Raw genomic sequence first — 15203 nt, 5'->3', positions numbered from 1 at the left:
AATAAGCCTTTTCTTGCCACTGAGGTGATAGAGTCAGTACAGAGCATGGGAAGGTTTAAAGCTCCGGGTCCTGATGGTTACCAGCCGGTGTTCTATCAAGATTGTTGGGAAGTAGTTGGTGAATCAGTAGTCAGATTTGCCTTGGAATTCTTTAATACAGGGGTTCTCCCACTAGAAACTAATGATGTACTTGTTGTACTCATAGCAATGGTGACTAACCAGGAGAGGATAACTCAGTTTCGTCCCATCAGTTTGTGTAACGTTTTGTTCAAGATTCTAACTAAAAAGTTGGTGCTTCGGTTGAAGCGTGTTATTGGGAAGCTTATTGGACCCGCACAGTCAAGTTTTATTCCAGGACGCTTGAGTACAGACAATATCGTTGTAGTTCAGGAGGCAGTGCATTCCATGCATCGAAAGAAGGGTAAAAAAGGTTGGATGCTTCTAAAGTTAGACTTAGAAAAAGCATATGATCAGATTAGGTGGGATTTTTTAGAGGATACTCTACGGGTTGCTGGTTTGGAGGAGAGATGGGTCCAGATGATTTTGCAGTGTGTTAAAGGTCCCTCAATGTTAATTCTTTGGAATGGTGAAAAAACTACCTCGTTTCGACCAGCAAGGGGACTTAGACAAGGTGATCCGTTGTCCCCTTACCTTTTTGTGCTTTGTATGGAAAGGCTATGTCACATGATAGATATGGCCACAGTTGCAAAAGAATGGAAACCTATCTGTCTTTCTCGAGGAGGACCTCAACTCTCGCATGTATGCTTTGCGGACGACTTAATATTATTTGCGGAAGCATCAGTTACTCAGATTCGAGTTATTAGGAGAGTGCTGGAGAAGTTTTGTACAACATCTGGTCAGAAAGTCAGTCTAGAGAAATCGAAAATCTTCTTTTCTAAGAATGTTTCAAGGGATTTGGGGAAGCTGATCAGTGAGGAGAGTGGCATAAAGGCAACAGTTGATCTGGGGAAGTACCTTGGGATGCCTGTCTTACAGAAAAGAATTAATAAGGATACGCTCGGTGATGTGCTTGAAAATGTCTCCTCTCGACTAGCAGGTTGGCGAGGACGTTTCCTGAGCTTTGCGGGAAGAATTACACTGACGAAATCTGTGCTATAATCTATCCCAATACACACGATGAGTACCATAGCCCTCCCCAAATCAGTTCTGGATGGTCTGGATAAAGTGTCAAGGTCGTTTCTTTGGGGGTCTACTCCTGAGAAAAGAAAACTCCATTTAATCTCATGGGACAGAGTTTGTAGACCAAGGAGAGAAGGAGGTCTTGGGATTAGAGTCTCTCACGATATGAATAAGGCTCTATAAGCGAAGTTGGGTTGGCACTTGCTCAATGGCAGTACGAGCCTGTGGGCGAGCATATTGCGCGGGAAATACAGAGTGGGAGATGTTCACAATCTACAGTGGTTAGCTGCTAAGAGACCAGGCTCTTCTACTTGGCAGAGTATTAAGATTGGTTTGAAAGTCGTGATCATGGTAGGAAAACGCTGGAGCCTCGGGGATGGCCGTGCAATCAAGTTTTGGACTGATTCTTAGCTCACCAAGAAACCATTACTAGATAGTACAACGAGGGCTCTCCCTGATGGGTTTGAGAATATACGGGTTAAGGATCTTTGGTGTGATGGAAGGGGATGGAATTTGGATAGCATACTGCCATATGTGCCTCAGTCAGTTAAATTGGCACTTGTAGCTGTTGTGGTTGATACTGTTACATCCACTTATGCTCAGTTAACAGAGACAGGAGTCGTTCAGCAGAATATGGCAGGTTTCTTTGATTGCATATGGCGGGTGGTTGTACCGAAAAGAATTTGAGTCTTTCTCTGGTTGGTGGCACATCAGGTTATCATGACCAATGTGGAAAGACAACGTCGTCATCTGGGTGATTTGCGAGTATGTCGGTTATGTAAAGGTGGGGATGAAACAATCCTCCATGCGCTTCGAGATTGCCCTTCTGTTGTAGGCATCTGGAACTGCATTGTTCCGGTCCAGCAGAGGCAGGCTTTTTTCAATGACACGGTTTTGGCATGGCTTCATACTAATTTGTGTGCCAAAACTGTAGGGACAGGGTGTCCATGGCCAATAATGTTTGCTGTTGGAGTCTGGTGGGCATGGAAATGGCGATGTGGGTATGTTTTCGGAGCGGTTGGGAAGTGCCGAGATAGGGTGAAGTTTGTGATCGATACTGCCACTGAAGTATGGAAGGCGCACCAGGGTTTGAAGGGGGGGCAGTGAGACAAAACACAGTCAAGAGATTGATTGGTTGGAAGCCAGCCCAGGAGGGATGAATGCGTTTGAATACAGACGGAGCTTCCCGTGGTAACCTAGGTTTTGCCACAGCTGGTGGTGTGCTACGTGATTCGACTGGTTGTTGGAAAGGGGGTTTTGTTTTGAATATTGGGATTTGCTCAGCGGTGTTAGCAGAGTTATGGGGGGTCTACTACGGTCTTTACATCGCATGGAGAAAGAGTATCAGCCGGTTGGAATTAGAGGTTGATTCAGAGTTGGTGGTGCGGTTTTTACAAACAGGGGTTGTTGAAACACATCTTCTAGCTTTCCTGATACGCTTTTGCCATGGCTTCTTATCTAGGGACTGGCTAGTCCGTATTTCTCATGTGTATAGGGAGGCAAACCATCTTGCGGATGGTTTGACGAACTATGCTTTTACTCTACCTGTCGGCTTTCAATTTTTAGAGTCTTGTCCATTGAGTTTGGAGTCTATTGTAAACGATGATGTCCGAGGAACCGCAGTTCCGCGACTCATCCGTGTTTAGTTTTCTTATTTTTAATAAAATTACAGGGGATCTGGTCCCTGTTCCTTACCAAAAAAAAAAATAAATAAATAAGTTATTGACAAAAAATATTATTAATATGAATGAGAAATTAGGACGTAATTCATAAATACAAGATTTCAGATATTATAAAAGACAATTATCATAAATGATACAAATAAATTTTGTTTCCATAAGAGCTTATAACAAAATCCGAAACCCATCATGCATCCGTATTACTATAGTGATCTTTTTTTTTTTTTTTTGTTGCGTTTTCGGTATTAATCAATTAGTAAACGTACAATTATCCAAGTGAATCTTTGATGGTCAAACTACTTGTAATAAATAGTTGTGAACGCAAAGATTGTCAAAGTACATTACTATTAAAAGGGATAAATCACCCAGCAAAACATAAATTTCCTCTTTATTGATCGACCACTTTATATAGCAAACACCACAACAACAAGAAGTATTATGCTTATGTTTCTCTCTCAACCTAACGAGCCGAATTTATAAAGCTCTAAAAACGGCCAAAGAAACGTGATCATCTCTTCCTTCTTAGTTTATACTTTATACACGTTTGATATTGAGCTGGAGACATATCATATTGTATGTTCTTATTATATAGGTGTTCTACTTCTAATTCATATGTATCCAACATCTCTAATTATTGCGAGTTCAAATTTTGTCGAAGATGTATATTATATATATAACACGTTATAAATTAGGCTCTAAACGTGAACCTTTATTTGAAAATATCATATACTAGCTTTTTATAAACAATGATTACGATATTGCAACAGATACGATATGAAAAGATTTTGATTGGTTGTCCAAATTCCAAAACACCACAAACAAAGTGAGAGAGGAGATTTGGTTTGGAAATGAGATACACATCAATGTAGGTCCTTTTCAAGGTTTTGTTTAAGTATTAGGTACACACAAATTTGACCCAAAGAAAACAACTAACGTGACAACGATTTTATAATTTTGTGATTTTTTTTTTGTTTTTTAGTTCAATATAGTCCAATAGATAAACAACTTCGGAGGAATCTTAAGACAATTATAATAACTTTCATCATAATAATAATAAGGGATTGTAGAAAGAGTAGTGGTCGGATAAGCATGAAAACAAAGAAGAGTAGCTAGGTCTCTTCTCAAGTAGCAGAGCTTTCAGTTAATGTCGTTCACCAACCACAAACGGCAGATTTTACGGTACGACAGCCTCAAGAAGCTTCTCATACACTTGTCTAGCAGATAAATCCTCGACCTGATTCAGGGGAACATAAATCAAGAAATGGGTAAATTCATTCAATCCGACAACCTATTTTTTTTATCACCATTCTGAGAGGTCCTTGTGCCATTAGTAATAAAGCCAAAACCTTATCATCTAGAGCTAAGAAAACCAATAAGCTTTTTTTAAAGATGAATCTTCACAAAGTCTTCTTAAGAGACACGAAGGAAGGATCAACGTACCACAAGAAGTTTTGATTTGCTATTCCAACCTCTTTGGAGAGTCATCTGGCTCAACCTTAAACCAAGAACCTGAAAGAGCAAAAACACAGAGGTCGTGTAGCGTTGGTCAAAAAACCTCATTCACATACGAAATAAGAAACTTTGTCATTAGAGAAAAGTGGTTAATAAAGGATTGAATTTGTACCCTTCCCATGAATTCCAGAAGCTCGTTGTTAGCTTCCCCACGAGCTGCTGGTGCGGCAACGGTCACACGAACATCATCAGCATTTACCCCTGCATAGAGAAAAAGCATGGACCAATCAAATTGTTAAATCGAAGATCCATGTCAAGCGAGTAAGAAAATAGATTCTGTGTCATATGACTATGTTTTTTACTTGTGATTGCTGAACGTTGTGCACGGTCTTCCACTTCTATTGCAACCTGAACAAGTCCACCGTCCAGTTGTGAAATGCAGGGAGGTACAGGTGCATCCTGTGTTGCCGCCATAACAGATTCATTATCTAGTTTTTGATCTAGCAAATGAATAAATTACTAATAAGAAACCAATTGTACCTGTGGATTAGTTTCTGCAGCAACAGCACTAAGTGCTCCATCAACAATGTAAATGAAAGACGTTGTTTCCAGAGACTCTTCAGCACGATAACAAACAAAAAGCTCACAACCGATACAGTTCATTCTAAACTGTCTCTCCATTTTTCCTTCACCGCTGGTAACAAACCAAAACATAAAGGGAATAAACTAGTACATCCAAAATCTGAAGCTTAAGACTGGATCCACTAGCACCATATAAAAAACTTACCGTTTCAATAGAACTTTTCCTCCCTCGCTGATATTTAACCTAGCAAGGTGCTTCTTCTTGTCAAGTACATTCGATCTGTCGGTCTTCCTCTTGGGCATCTTCTGCAACTGGGTATCTTGTAAAGAATTTAAATTAGTATACAAACACTATACAAGGTCACCCCATATATATATTTCAATCACCACAACTTTGCATGTTACACACTCTTAATCCGACTAGACATGTTTCTCAAGGAGTAACTAATAAGAATGATTCAGGAAATAAGTAGACGAACAGAATTACATGAAACATGCAATGAGCTGCCAAAAGAAGGCCATAGAGAGAAAGAGACAAGTCTTAACACATGCCAGCTTTTTAGTTCATAAACGAATATCAAATATTACCTGAAACAAAAACCAAGAATCCGAATGGAAACCACGTAAACATATAATTGTTGTTTGAGTCTTTGAACCTAAACGCACTTTGTTATTAACCTGAACAAGTCTACCTCTTTTAAACTACTATGGCCAATCAAAGATTGAAACTTTCAATCAAAATTCGAACTCAATGTATCATTCCACACAACGCCAATGCGATGTGAGAAAGTAGGGTTCTACTCTAGTTTCAAGCAACTAAACCCTAATAAATCGGATAATTAGGAAGCAGGTGGAAATAGTAGAAACGAACCGGTGATGAGGACATGAGAACCACAGTGCTTGCAGTAATAAACGAAGAGATCAGAGTCGGGTCCGTCGGGCGCCGCGTCCTCGCTCGAATACGTATGTGTCGTTCTCTTCGGCATCTCTCTTCTTCAAAGTTCGTCGATCCAAGATGTGAAACTCAGCTCTCACTTTGCAAAAATAATCTCTTTACATTGCCACGGCGGCGACCCTATATTAGATCGACGGTGGAACACCGAACCGGCTGGCCTTAAGGGTGAAACCGTCACTTCGCACTTTTAACTTTTGGTTCAACCGCATCTATATTAGATTATCCGGTTGAATCTTAACCGGACTTAATTCGAGAGCTTGGCCGGAAGGGCTGCCATTTTCAATTAAAATTGAAAAACCGGTTCTTCGTTAACCGGTTGATTTTGAACCGGACGGACCGACGGACCATTGAAATTAAAGTCAATTACACCAACTCCAATAGTCAATGTTGGTGCAAAACTAAAACTAACTCCAATAGTGCTTCAAATGTTGCTCCAAATATAGAGAAATTAGTAGTATTACTTCAAATTTGGACCAGCACTTTCTTATTTACAAAATGCTCTCTCAATTTTGATTTCTTATCATTTTACAGCTAAATAAAATTATCTAATTAATAATTATACTTAGATAAATTTATACTAAAATCATAATTATTAAAAATCATAGGTACTAAATATTATAATTGATGTTTACATAAAAAATGTATAAGAATATCTTCTATTTATGTTTTATAATGAAATTTATTTTTTAATAATATCATAATTGGTGTAAAACTATCTCCAATGGTGATTCAAATGTTGTTCCAAAGTCCAAATATAGAGAAATATATATAAAGCAACACTTTTTTGTTTACAAAGTGCTCCCTCAATTTTGATTTGTTATCATTTTATAGCTAAACAAAATTATATAATTATTAACTAATTAAATAAAACAAATCTTATTATCGAATAAACAACTTTTTATTACCCTGCATATAAGTTGATGGAAATCTTCAATATCTTTAGCTATTATATGTATTAACTCATCGGTAATACTAACGAAAACAGCCGTCTTCCACCATCACTTCAGCCCCATTTACTTGACTCAGGCTTCTCGGTATGGGTGTGTTCTCATCCTGTCCACACAAAAAAATTATTATTATCCAAAATTATTTTATAAATTAATAAAAAGTTATCTGAAATAAAATTACTTTTGCAATTGCTACTTTAGTTGTTTTACAAAAATTTTGATGAATAAAAAATAAAAATATTAAAAATAAACATTGATACAAATGAATACTTATTATTGGTTTACACTTATTTCAATTAAAATACTACCTAAACATTGATTATAGCCTCAACGTTGTGAGTAATTTAATTAGCTACATAGAATTTTATGACTCATTATATAAAAGCATTTGTTGATCAGTTCATATATGATCAAATATTGCAGTTGGTGATCAACATGCACTCTTTAAATGCCATTTTCTTGCTTGGTGATGCTGCATTGAATTCTCTGGTAATATCTCAGATACCTTATTTGGTTTCTGAATTTTCATAATTACAGAGCTTTCCATGCTTCAGAATTGCTTACTTCTACTTCTGGACAATAGCTTATGTTATTTTCCAATGGGCCCTCCACTCGCTAGTCCATATATGGTATATAATGTCATACAAATTCTACTGATTAGTTTTTTTACAGTAATGATTCTTAACTTTGACACTATGTGTTTATTAACAGGTGGCCTTACCCATTCCTGGACTCATCATCACACTATGCTCCACTATGGTAACTTGAAAGCTTTATAATAAAGTTTTTCAATGCCTCCTTAACTTGTTTTATTGGAAACTGTAGGGCTGATGACATTTAAATAATGGATTTCCACAGGTATTTCTCAGTTGCAGTGATGCATTTTGCCATGCAACGGAGCCTTTGCCTTGTTGGTGAAGCTAAAACATCGGCTATTACAAAGATGGTTTCCTGAGTCTTACCAGAGTCCTCGGTTGTAGTAGCTTGCAACGCAAGAGCAAGCAACAGTGTTTGTTTGATTGGAAGTTTTTTTTTTCAAGTAGAAAGAATGACTTTTGTGGTATTTAATTCTTTGCAACAAAACGGAAAAAAAAAAGAAAAAAAGTGTGGAGCAACAAAACTCATCCTTATAAATATAATTAATTCTTTGCAGTATTTTTTATATAGCTGTTTTATTTATAAGAAGGAGAATGAAACGAATAATGTGCATCGAAAATTGCATTAGAACAGAGTTCGGTGTGTGCAGAAGTTGAAATATTTTACCTCTCTCTAAACCAAAAGCATTACAACATTCCAATCCAATCCCTCTACAAATGATGAGCCCAAGTCTTTGGCATGCCGAGATATCCATGAGACCACCTCCATTTCCATTGCTTCCCGGAGAAATCCCATTAAATCCACCATTGTTGTTATTAAGACCTAACCCGTGATTTAGACCCTTGTGATGATTATTGTGATGATGATGATGATGATGATGATCTCCGTTACTTCCATGATCAACCATGACCAGGTCGTTTTCATTAATCACTCCCATAAGATCAAACTTACTGTCCAGGAAATCAGTAGGTCTAGGGCTCTGCGAAAGTAAACCCCCCATACTTGCTCTCCAAGAAACCAACGTTACTGTGCTCCGGAGTTGAGTAAGACCCCATCATCCCACCAAAATCTGAAAATCCTAGAGGTGAGTTTTGGTAATTTTGATGAGAATGTGTTAAAGCCATAAGATCAGTGGTATTAGTGGTAACGATGTTGGATGGCTTTTTGCCAGAAGAAGTGGAGGAGGAGGAATTAGAGGAAGATGGTTTCTTGTTTTTCCGGCATCCACCCCCAACTGGAATATTCCTTAGAGTGCCGCCTTTGGTCCCGTAACGGCGACAAGTCTTGCAGAAGTAACGAGGCTGAGAGAGGCTATAGTTATTGTAGTAACAGAACTTAGTGTGTGTTGACTCGCAACGAGAACACTTTTGAGGATGGTCGTGACTCGTGAGGCTGAGAGAGAAGAAGTCGAAGAGTCTAACATGCTTCCTCCTGATGACTGAGCTTCCTAACATATACAATGCAGAGAACCATATCAAAATGTGGAATTTCTCTCTATATATAGATATATATATATATATATAATTGAAGTGTAGAGCTCCAACTAACAATCAAATTACGAAAAGGAGATAAATTGGGAAAACAAAGACACGGATCTGTCAAATTGAGATAAGTCATGCATGAACCTGTGTTGGCAGCAAGATTGCGCTGGAAAATAGCTTCAAAATCATCACATATGTCTCTTACGTCTTCTATTGACTCTTCAGTGTCCTTGTAGTCCTTCCACAGTAGATCCCACTGCTACTCAAGCAGACATGAGTACTTCCTATATTAGTTCAATTTCATATTTCCTTATATAGAAAATTAGAAACACAGGTCGAGAAGTCATTACCACCCAAGATAGGTTGTATGCGTTAAGCCAATTGTGGTTTATAGATATCGTGTCTTCCTGTAAAAAAATAATCGAGAAAATTCAAGAAAACAATGTTGGTGTACATACAATGAGAGGGAAAGAGAAATAGGGAGAGAGATACCAAGTTATATACAATGTTGATGATGCCACCCACTGGGAACAAAGATAACTTCACCGGGTTCTTGAATGCACTCAAGCCAAGTGGTCTAATGTGAATAAAGACGTGGTGAAAGAAGAGCTTACAGATTGAGGGAAAGACCAGCTGATTTACCTTCTTAAAAGCGGGGAATTAAGTTTCCTTCACCTCTTCAAAGATGTTATATAAACACAATTCTTCATGTACCTTTTATCAAAAAAAAAAATTCTTCATGTACCTGAAAAAATCATCTAACTATAAGGCTAACACATGATGAGTGAAGAAGAAATGTGGATCACAGACACTTCACAGAAAGGTTACATGACCAATAGGATTAAATAAACAGTTGCCTATCATAAACAAGATGACTTTGAGGAGGAGGAAGAAAAAACCATCTTTTTTTACAACATACGTTAGCTGACCAACTAACGTGTAGGCAAGAGTTCAGAAATCATTAGCTTTCTCCAAAGGCCAAAACACTCAAACAGTTTGTTTGATCTTTTTACTCAGACCTTCTCCACCCATATAAACAAACCGATAATCAGAGCAGCTAATTTGATCATACTTCTGGAAACTATCTCTATCCTCATGCATATGGTAATTGCCAATCATCAGAAAACAGCGGCGGCGTTTGGTAGGCTTTATAGTCTGGATTCAGTGCAATCAACTCTCACATTCATTTACATATATAAAGCAATCTCTGTGCTTCACTAAAGCTAAAGAGAGAGTAACAAGCGTGACCTCAGATATGCACCGGTATAGTTGATGCAGAGACGAGTCGACGACAACAGAACAAAAGAGACTCTCTAACTCGCTTAGAGACTTCCTCGACAAAACGCTGCGTTTAGCCGAAAAATATCTAAAAACGCTGCGGTTAAGGAGCATTCAGAAGGTGAAAAGGTCCCGTAATGGACACGGCCCATTTGTTGGCCCAGTATGTAATGGCTTGCTTACTGTGTATATCAAACGGTGAGGTGTTGAACACCGTATGGGCCAAGATATAGAAGAGTGGAGGTTTTCTGATGGTGTTCCTTTCGAAGTTGAAACTTGAAAAGATTATATGGCTTTCAATAAATTTGGTTTCTGATGGTGTTCCTTTAATTTAATATTAACTGCCTGTTTTCAAGGGCTTGCCTCTTCTGGGAATGAGAATCTCCGATCAAAAGTCGCCGGTATAGTTGATGCAGAGACGAGTCGACGACAAAAGAGACTCTCTAACTCGCTTATAGGCCTGGGCATTCGGGTACCCGTTCGGGTTCGGTTCGGCTATTTCGGATTTTCGGGTTTAGAGTATAGAACCCGTTTGGGTATTTCTACACTTCGGATTCGGATCGGGTTCGGTTCGGGTATTTAGGGTTCGGATTTGGATTACCCGAAGTTCACAAAATTCAAAATTTTAGTATCTAATTTAGTCTAAATTATTCAATAACACGCAATTTATCTAAAAATTTAGAGTATTTTTTACTCAAATTTACTAATAAACAGTTTAAGTACTTCAAATTATCGAAAATATCTAAAAATCTGAATATTTTAGACACTTATATTATTAAAATTATAAGTATTACTAATATATTACTACTATATATTAATAATGTGGGTATATTCGGATATCCATTCGGATTTCGGTTCGGATTGGGTTCGGGTTCGGATTTTTGGATTTAGAGATATAGAACCCGTTTGGATATTTTACAATTTCGGATACGGATTCGGATCGGGTTTTTTGGATCGGGTTCGGATCAGATCTTTGGATCCGGGTATTTTGCCCAGGCCTACTCGCTTAGAGACTTCCTCGACAAAACGCGGCCTTTAGCCGAAAAATATCTAAAAACGCTGCGGTTCAGAAGGTGAAAAGGTCCCGTAATGGACACGGCCCATTTGTTGGCCCATTATGTAATGGCTTGCTTACTGTGTATATCAAACGGTGAGGTGTTGAACTCCGTATGGGCCAAGATATAGAAGAGGGAGGTTTTCTGATGGTGTTCCTTTCGAAGTTGAAACTTGAAAAGATTTATATGGCATTCAAATAAATTTGAAAAACAACAACCTTTAATTTAATATTTAAAATAACATTACTACCATCAGTAACTTGCTTTATATAAGCATTGTTTTAAACAAGCAAAACGAAATGAAAAAATACAATAGTGCTTCAAATTGAAACATAAAAGGCTACAAACTAAAAATTACACAGTGATGACCGACTTGGTAACAATTTCACCGCTCTTTCTTGTAGGTTTGAGATTTTCGTCGAGCTCTACGATTAGAGTATGACGTAAATGAAAACCCGTCCCGAATACTTTCCTCCTACGTTTGATCTCTTCTACCTACAACATTATATCAAATAATGAAACAATGAGCACTTGGAAAAGTGACAACATGAGACTTTCAGGTTTAATTTTAAGTTACTAACATATATTTATAAATACATTACTCTTTCTTGCAGGTTGGAGATTTTCGTCGAGGTCTACGCCCACGATTAGTAAGACGTAAACGAAGAGGAAAAATCGTCCGGAATGCTTTCCTCCTACGTTCTTCCTACAACATATCAAATAATGAAACATGAGCACAAAACAGAGTCAGTAAACCAATTTCATGCTTTCTATTTTCACATTTGGGGACCCCAACTGTTTTATGAGAAATCGCATCCATCTGTTGAAAATATTTAGTTTTCATTTAGAAAAACTTGCCTGTCGGAGCCAATGCCCTCGATCGTACTCGGCTGATTTAGTTTCCTTCTTCACCTTACGTCTCATCTCATAAACCTACAACATTGTATATGAATGAAACATGAGCATTTGGAAACATGGGATTTTTTTCTTTTTCTTTTTTATCTCTGTCTCTACGACAGAATCAAGAAGCACAGTTTCTTCTTTCAATTAATGTTTTAGGGCCATTTAGCAACAAATCTTTAGGTTAACATTAAGAAAAACTTGCCTCTCGCCAAGCCTCTGGATCGTACTCGGCCGAATGAACCTTCTCCCTAGATTGAAAATACCCAATAATATGACCCTCCTGCTTGACAACGAGAGTGGAAACAGTTAAACAGGTTAATGCTCAAAATGGTTAGACAATGACACAATATTAATTATGATACAAGGAGACAGAGAGAGGGATAACTTACTTGTTGTGTATGTTCTTCAGTTGAGAGATGCGTCCTGAAATCATCAAGGCTTTCGTAATAACAGAAGCATATTTCGCAATTAAATGTTGAGGTAGATTCACCCCTATCACTTTCACTTTTACTGAACTTCTGAATAACGTGTCTAAATGCCTCTGAACAAGTGGAGAAAACGTGTACTCTTGCCTCTGAAACTGTGGAAAAACTTCCATTTTTACTGCCATTCTCAAGAAGGTGTTTTCTTGCCTCTGAAAGAGTGGAAAAACTTTCACTTTTACTGCACTTGTGAGGAACGTGTCCACTTGTTTCTGAAAGAGTGGAAAAACTTTCACTTGTACTGCACTTGTGAAGAACGTGTTTTCTTGTCTCTGAAACTGTGGAAAAACTTTCACTTGTACTGCACTTGTGAAGAACGTGTTTTCTTGTCTCTGAAACTGTGGAAAAGAAACATCGTAATTAGTTTAATGGTTACGTCAAACAGTACTGGATGATCGATGAAAGGACAGACAAACAAACAAACACCTGCAAGTAACCTTTCCCAGAGCCACTCGGCAGAAGTGAGCAGGGCAGACATTTTGCGAGGCCTACATGAATAAGCCAGAAAAAGCTTGTGTTTGTGCACTTGTAGTAGCCTGACAAGAGAAACTGGATAGACCGGTTCCAACCTATTCGCTATGACCATAATAGTAGCCGGAGGAGGATTAGAATCTACCCAAATCTCAATATCTGAATAAATTAGAGTTTCTTTGTAAGCTGTTTCAACAAAGGAAAGCAGCCATTGATCAGTAGGCATAGACGATGAATATTTTTAAACCGCCCCTAAATTCCAAAGATGGATAACCAAATGGACTAACCGTAACCGGTATGCACAACATTGACTCCAGTGGAAGAGAGCCCTACAAGGAGGTGATCAGGGATACGGTTTAGGTCGCCAAAGGCAGTGATGGAGACAGGACCAGAGTAGCCAAGATTCTTGAATGCCGCTTCTAAACTCGGCCGGACCCGACGAGCATCATATCCCTTGGGGATCGGACATTCAAACAAGTCCCACCACACCGCTATCTGAGCTGTCGCGTATTCAGGCGTCGCCGGGTAGTCCCTTGCCCACTCCTCTGTTACACAGTCAACTACTGTCTCCGTAGGGTCTATAGCCTCCTGCTTGACAGAGAGTGGAAACAGAGGTAGTTGCTCAAAATAGGTAGTAGACAATGAAACAATTGATATACAAGTATATATATATATATAGAGAGAGAGAGATAGAGGATACGTACTTCTCGTTTATGCTTATAACTCGAGAGATGCTTCCTGAAATTTTCAGGGCTTTGGGAATCGAAATTGCAAGATTTGCAGTAAAGCGTGGCAGATGATAACTCGCCCGTGTCACTGCGCTTCTCCTGAACAAGTGGTGCGCTTCTGGTCTCATCATCCGCGTACCCTAGTAATCTTTCCCAAACCCACTCTCTACAAGTTTTCAGGATTGTCATATATTGATACTTGATTGAATAAACCAGAAAAAGGTTGTATAGCGTCCGTTGTTGTAGCCGGGCCAGATCCCAAGCGAAGACAGTGTGCACCTGATTGGATATGATCATCATTGAAGCCGGAGCAGGATTTTGACCTCGCCATTCCACCATATCCGCATACATGAGTGAGTTTGTGCTTTCTGTTCCAGTACAGAGGAAAAAAAAGGATTACTTTAGCTAAATTAACTTATTAACCGTTTGCTTAACCAAAACAAAACAGAGCAAAAACACAAAAAGTGAGGTTAAATGTGCTTTCTGTTCCAGAAAGTACCAAGGAAAAAAAAGGATTAAGTCAGCTATTAACTTATTAAGCGTTTGCTAAATTATTTTACTAATTATTATTTGGGAGTTTATTAAATAAAAGAAATAAACAGAACAGAGCAAAACACACACAAAAAAGAGTGAGGATACTACCGAACCAGTTCCCGTGTCAGTGCTACTTCCAGTTTAAATACATAGAGGAAATTTCCAGAGATCGATAAAATTTGGACTAACCGGGTCTGGTATGTGCAACAGCGACTCCAGTGGAAGAGAGCACTCGCAGGATGTGATCAGGGGTTTGTGTTTGGTCGCCATAGGCAGTGATGGAGACAGGACCAGAGTAGCCAACACTCTTGAATGCCGCTTCTAAACTCGGACGGAAGAGACGAGCATCGTAACCCTCGGGGATCGGACAGTCCTTCATGTCCCACCACACCGCTATTTTAGCAGCCTTCGCCGGTTCCTCCCACCACCTTGAGACGACGAGACTGCTCATCCCTCTAAACCTAAAAATCAAATAACAGACACAAGTCCCTCGATCCGGTAGTAGGGTTTCTTTCTTTTTATACACCAAACTAATGGGCTTCAGTGAAATCCAGTAAAGGTGTGGACTTACGACGTCGTTAAATTTATGTATAGTCCAGTAAAGGTCAGGTCTTATTTAGTGGGCCTTTTGTCATATTTATCCTTTAGTTGTTAAACTGTGTTTTGACTTACTTACATAATAATTTTTATTTAATACAATTTTAATAAAATTACTTTCATTCGACATGTCTGATATTGCTAAAAACAGTAAAATTAAGATTTGATTCATACTGAAGTACTACATTAATGCTATTTTAATTTTTTTACTATCCAACCCGTTATGCAATATAATTCAAATGTGTTCTGTTAAAATTTTAATATGTATAATTTAAAACTTTTTATTAAGTTTAAATATATTGATTTTAATTTTTCAAAAAAA

General features: G+C 38.3%; 2 protein-coding genes and 1 pseudogene across 13 annotated transcripts; all 3 read right to left on the bottom strand.

The window, feature by feature from the left end:
* Positions 1-3729: 3729 nt before the first annotated feature.
* On the bottom strand, positions 3730-6023 carry LOC104726959 (UPF0235 protein At5g63440). 2 transcript variants are annotated; one of them, XM_010445938.3, is made up of 7 exons: positions 5725-6023; positions 5059-5173; positions 4812-4965; positions 4634-4730; positions 4444-4532; positions 4260-4328; positions 3730-4053 (listed from the first exon to the last, which is right to left on the bottom strand). In XM_010445938.3, exons 1-7 carry the CDS (start codon positions 5837-5839, stop codon positions 3994-3996), a joined length of 699 nt encoding a protein of 232 aa, XP_010444240.1. In that variant the 5' UTR covers positions 5840-6023; the 3' UTR covers positions 3730-3993. The 2 variants fall into 2 exon arrangements, with proteins under 2 accessions (XP_010444240.1, XP_087332405.1); XM_087476279.1 differs by having other exon boundaries at positions 5059-5165; positions 5725-5991.
* A 1845-nt stretch (positions 6024-7868) lies between these two features.
* LOC104729050 (dof zinc finger protein DOF5.6-like) lies at positions 7869-9493 on the bottom strand (annotated as a pseudogene). Its single transcript, XR_015571423.1, has 5 exons — positions 9476-9493; positions 9326-9385; positions 9184-9240; positions 8978-9092; positions 7869-8799 (listed from the first exon to the last, which is right to left on the bottom strand). The product of XR_015571423.1 is annotated as a dof zinc finger protein DOF5.6-like (transcript).
* Positions 9494-11368: 1875 nt separating this feature from the next.
* On the bottom strand, positions 11369-14770 carry LOC104726948 (uncharacterized). 10 transcript variants are annotated; one of them, XM_087473545.1, is made up of 9 exons: positions 14474-14770; positions 13727-14118; positions 13310-13610; positions 12978-13208; positions 12459-12889; positions 12272-12349; positions 12021-12099; positions 11748-11868; positions 11369-11661 (listed from the first exon to the last, which is right to left on the bottom strand). In XM_087473545.1, exons 1-8 carry the CDS (start codon positions 14733-14735, stop codon positions 11765-11767), a joined length of 1878 nt encoding a protein of 625 aa, XP_087329671.1. In that variant the 5' UTR covers positions 14736-14770; the 3' UTR covers positions 11369-11661; positions 11748-11764. The 10 variants fall into 10 exon arrangements, with proteins under 10 accessions (XP_087329671.1, XP_087329672.1, XP_019088362.2 ...); XM_087473546.1 differs by having other exon boundaries at positions 11764-11868; XM_019232817.2 differs by having other exon boundaries at positions 11769-11868.
* Between the last annotated feature and the right edge of the window lie 433 nt (positions 14771-15203).

This window comes from Camelina sativa, chromosome 11, assembly GCF_030686135.1.
Source record: "Camelina sativa cultivar CO46 ecotype springtype chromosome 11, ASM3068613v1".
In the NCBI taxonomy this organism is placed as follows: domain Eukaryota; kingdom Viridiplantae; phylum Streptophyta; class Magnoliopsida; order Brassicales; family Brassicaceae; genus Camelina; species Camelina sativa.
Note: the sequence above shows the minus strand (reverse complement) of the source record. Positions and strands in the feature narration are given on the sequence as shown.